The sequence below is a fragment of the Gossypium arboreum genome, chromosome 8 (genome assembly GCF_025698485.1).
Source record: "Gossypium arboreum isolate Shixiya-1 chromosome 8, ASM2569848v2, whole genome shotgun sequence".
Classification (NCBI taxonomy): domain Eukaryota; kingdom Viridiplantae; phylum Streptophyta; class Magnoliopsida; order Malvales; family Malvaceae; genus Gossypium; species Gossypium arboreum.
Genome location: NC_069077.1, coordinates 136643994 through 136647797, shown reverse-complemented (window position 1 = coordinate 136647797; position 3804 = coordinate 136643994). Strand labels below are relative to the sequence as shown.

The window sequence follows — 3804 nt, the reverse complement described above, 5'->3', positions numbered from 1 at the left end:
CTCATTTAAAGGTGCTCATTATAAGAAGAGAGTTCGGGAGTTATCGGATGCTTGGAAGCAAACTTGTTGGATGAAGAGGTTAGCCGTCGGTTCCATGGTAACGCCCGAGTATAGCGAGTGGTTTAAGAAGAGGATTAATGATAATATTCCTAGGCCCAGCTTGGAGAATGCTCGACCTATCAGGGAACAATTACATGTCGCCCCATTAGAATTGGAAATTATAAGGCAAGATTTTGAGAAGAAGAGTTTGGAGCTCGGGAACAAGATCGAACAGTTAGAAGAAGAGAAGATGCATCTAAGGTTAGACGCTGATGCTCAGAGGTCAAAGGCTGAGAAATGGAGAAAAGGAAAAACTAAGGCCAAAAAAGACCTAAACAGCTTAAAGACAGACTACAAGAAGCTGCGCCTATCTATGAGGACTGCGGGTTTAGGTAAGACTTCCGAACAATGGCGCCACAAAATTCGAGAAGAAAAAGCCAATATCGATCGGTGGGAAAGAAAATTTCAAGAAGCTCAATCACGAAACAAATATTTGGAGAAAAGTCTGTCGGTAAGCAGAAATGAGCGAGGGGAATTAAGTGCTAGAGTGGCAGAACTCGAGAAGTCTCTGCATCAGTATCGAAACTGCAACACCATAATAGAGTTGAGGGCAAGCTTGAGCAAGATAGAAGAAATGAAAGGAAGGATAGAAGAGTTAGAAGCGTCACTGCAGAACTGCGAGATGCGGATCCAGTTTTTCGAGGCAAACGAGGATCGTTGGAAAGAGCGACTTCACCATGCATAAGACCAAGTCGAAAGCAGATATTACCTTTTGGGGAAGCCATAACCTGATTCGGAAGTAGCAGACTACTTGCAAACTTTAGCGGTTCAGACGGACACACTGAGCGTGAAGTATGAGTTGGAGTCAGACCGCGGACAAGAGCTGGCCTCGTTGCTTAGAAAAATTAGGACTTTGAGTGTTAGAGTGAGATGTTATCTCAGAACTCGACCTTATGTAAAAGATTTTATTTTTAAAGTGAAATTTTCTAGGGCAATTGAATCAAAATTGATGCCTCCTTTGCATTTATACATTTGCATTACATCATATCATCATGCATTAAAGGCCATAAGATTTTTCTAATTAATTAAAAATTATTTTAGTAACCTGGAAACCAACGAAAACCAACTAACCACGCACCCATACGGTACAAGAAAAAAAATCAATAGATAAGAAACTCGAGAAATTGGAGCAAATGCAAAAGGACATGTAAGAACAAATGCAGTCCCAGATGGAAGAGCAGCTAGCCAAAATTCAACGAGAGATGAAGGAGCAAATGATGGAGTCTCAGAAAGAGATGATGTCCCAGTTATCCAAATTACTGTTGAGAGGAATAGATAAGGGAAAGGGCTCCATGGACCAAGTTAAGGAAATCAATGAAGATCTCCAATACCCCCTGGCTTTACTCCAATGCATATACCGATGAAGCCCGAGATTAACCTACAAAAACCATCGGTCACAATTATGCCCTAGCAAGTTCAGGCCGGAGCTTCAATTCCGATGAACTTCTAAACCGGCTCAGGCTCTAACTTTGTCAACAACCCGAACTATCCGCCTGTTCTCGACTTGGATGAAGTGGCTGAAGAGGAAAAAGCAAGGATGGATTCGCAAAAACAATTAGAAGAACGGTGTAGATGGTTTGAAGAGAAATTCAAAGCCATGGAGAGCGCGGATCATCATCAAGGGATTGATGCCAAGGATCTGAGCCTGGTCCCAGATTTAGTCCTCCCCCTAAATTCAAAATGCCTGAATTCGAGAAATACAATGGAACAAGATGCCCTGAAGCCCACATCACCATGTTTTGCAGGCGAATGACGGGATATGTTAACAATGACTAGCTACTAATCCACTGCTTTCAAGATAGTCTGGTTGGAGAGGCGTCTAAGTGGTACAACCAACTGAGTCGAGCCAAGATTAACTCATGGAAGGACCTGGCTTAGGCCTTTATGAAGCAATACAATTATGTGACGGACATGACCCCCGACAGGATCACTCTCCAGAATATGGAAAAAAAGTCAAATGAAAGTTTCAGACAGTATGCACAAAGGTGGAGAGAGGTGGCCATACAAGTTCAGCCGCTACTTCTAGAAAAAGAGACAACAATGCTCTTTATTAACACCTTGAAAGCCCCTTTTATCACTCATATGTTGGGAAGCGCCACCAAGAGCTTCTCTGACATAGTGATGATGGGAGAAATGATCGAAAATACTGTAAGGAGCGGCAAGATAGAATTGGGAGAGAGTGCTAAAAAGTCAGTCCCGAGGAAAAGGGATAATGAAGAGAACAACACGAGCACATTCAAAAAGGCGGTCAAATTATTGACCGTAAATCAACCCAAAAATGGTGACCACCAATCAACAAAGCCCTGAATCCAATGCAAGGAAGAACACAGAAAGGCCACAATTCACCCCTATACCTATGACGTATAGGGAGTTGTACCAGAACCTGTTCAACGCTCATTTGGTATCCCCTTTCTACCTGAGCCACTGCAGCCCCCGTATCCTAAATGGTATGACACAAACGCCCAATGTGAATACCACGCGAGAATTACCGGGCATTCAATCGAAAATTACACTGCATTCAAGAAAGTGGTCGAAAGACTCATTAAGGTAGGAATCGTGAGATTTGATGACTCAGCCATGCCCAATGTAGCAGGAAACCCACTCCCCAATCACAACTACCAAGGAGTGAACGGGATAAGCGAAGGCAAAAACAAGAAGATTAAGTGTGAGGTTGCGAAAGTCAGGACTCCATTGAGACAAGTATGGAGGGAAATGGTCATGAGAGGTTTGATCGCGTTGGATTTAGGAAGAGAATCCAAAGAAGAGAGGAACTACTGCGAGTTCCACAATGAGGTGGGGCATGAAATCCAAGAGTGTGTGGAGTTCAGGGCCCTAGTGCAGAACATGATGAACAATAAGGAAATAGAATTCTATGAAGAGACTAAAAACCCCGTAGAGGGAGACATATGTGCGTTGGAGGGAGAGTCGACGGTACAAAATCAAACAGTTAACTACCCCGTGGTTATCATATCGAGACCCAAAAATAATGAAGCTAGAGTTCAACTACCACCAAGGGTCATAATCTAGAGACCTGCAGTCTTCCCTTACAAAGATAGCAAAAGGGTCTCATGGAATTATGATTGTAATGTGACAATTCCGGGGAAGGAAAGCCTGGTCGACACTTTAAAAGAGGACCAAGATAGGGGCTCCTATACACGTAGCGAGAGACGTTACGATACAGCGAGTGAGAAGGCACAGTCCGTAAAAGGAAAAGCCCTAGTGGTCGAAGGGGTGAAGGAAAAAGCGACCAAATCTGAACTTCCTGTCAATGATCTAGTTAACGAAGAAGAGGCTAAGGATTTTTTAAAATTCCTAAAGCATAGTGAATACAACGTGGTGGAACAGCTACGTAAACAACCAGCTCGTATCTCAGTGCTGGCCTTACTTCTAAGCTCGGAAGTTCATCGCAGCGCGCTAATGAAGGTCTTGAATGAAACGTATTTTGCCAATGATATCTCCGTTAACAAACTGGACTGATTGGTTAGTAACATAAGTGTCGACAACTATATCTTTTTTAATGATGATGAGATAGCACCCGGTGGCATGGGGTCGACTAAAGCATTGCACATTACCACGCGCTGTAAAGGGTATAAGCTGCCAAGCATACTGATTGACAACGGATCGGCTTTGAACATCCTGCCATTGACCACACTAAACAGATTACCTGCCAGAACATAGTGAAGGCATTTGACGGCACAGAGAGAA

General features: G+C 43.3%; 1 protein-coding gene across 1 annotated transcript; it reads left to right on the top strand.

Annotated features, from left to right (window-relative positions):
- The first annotated feature begins 2010 nt into the window (after positions 1–2010).
- LOC128296669 (uncharacterized) lies at positions 2011–3576 on the top strand. The gene is made up of 3 exons (XM_053032120.1): positions 2011–2361; positions 2467–3030; positions 3127–3576. The coding sequence occupies exons 1-3, from the start codon at positions 2011–2013 to the stop codon at positions 3574–3576; spliced, it is 1365 nt and encodes a 454-aa protein (XP_052888080.1).
- The last annotated feature ends 228 nt before the right edge of the window (positions 3577–3804 follow it).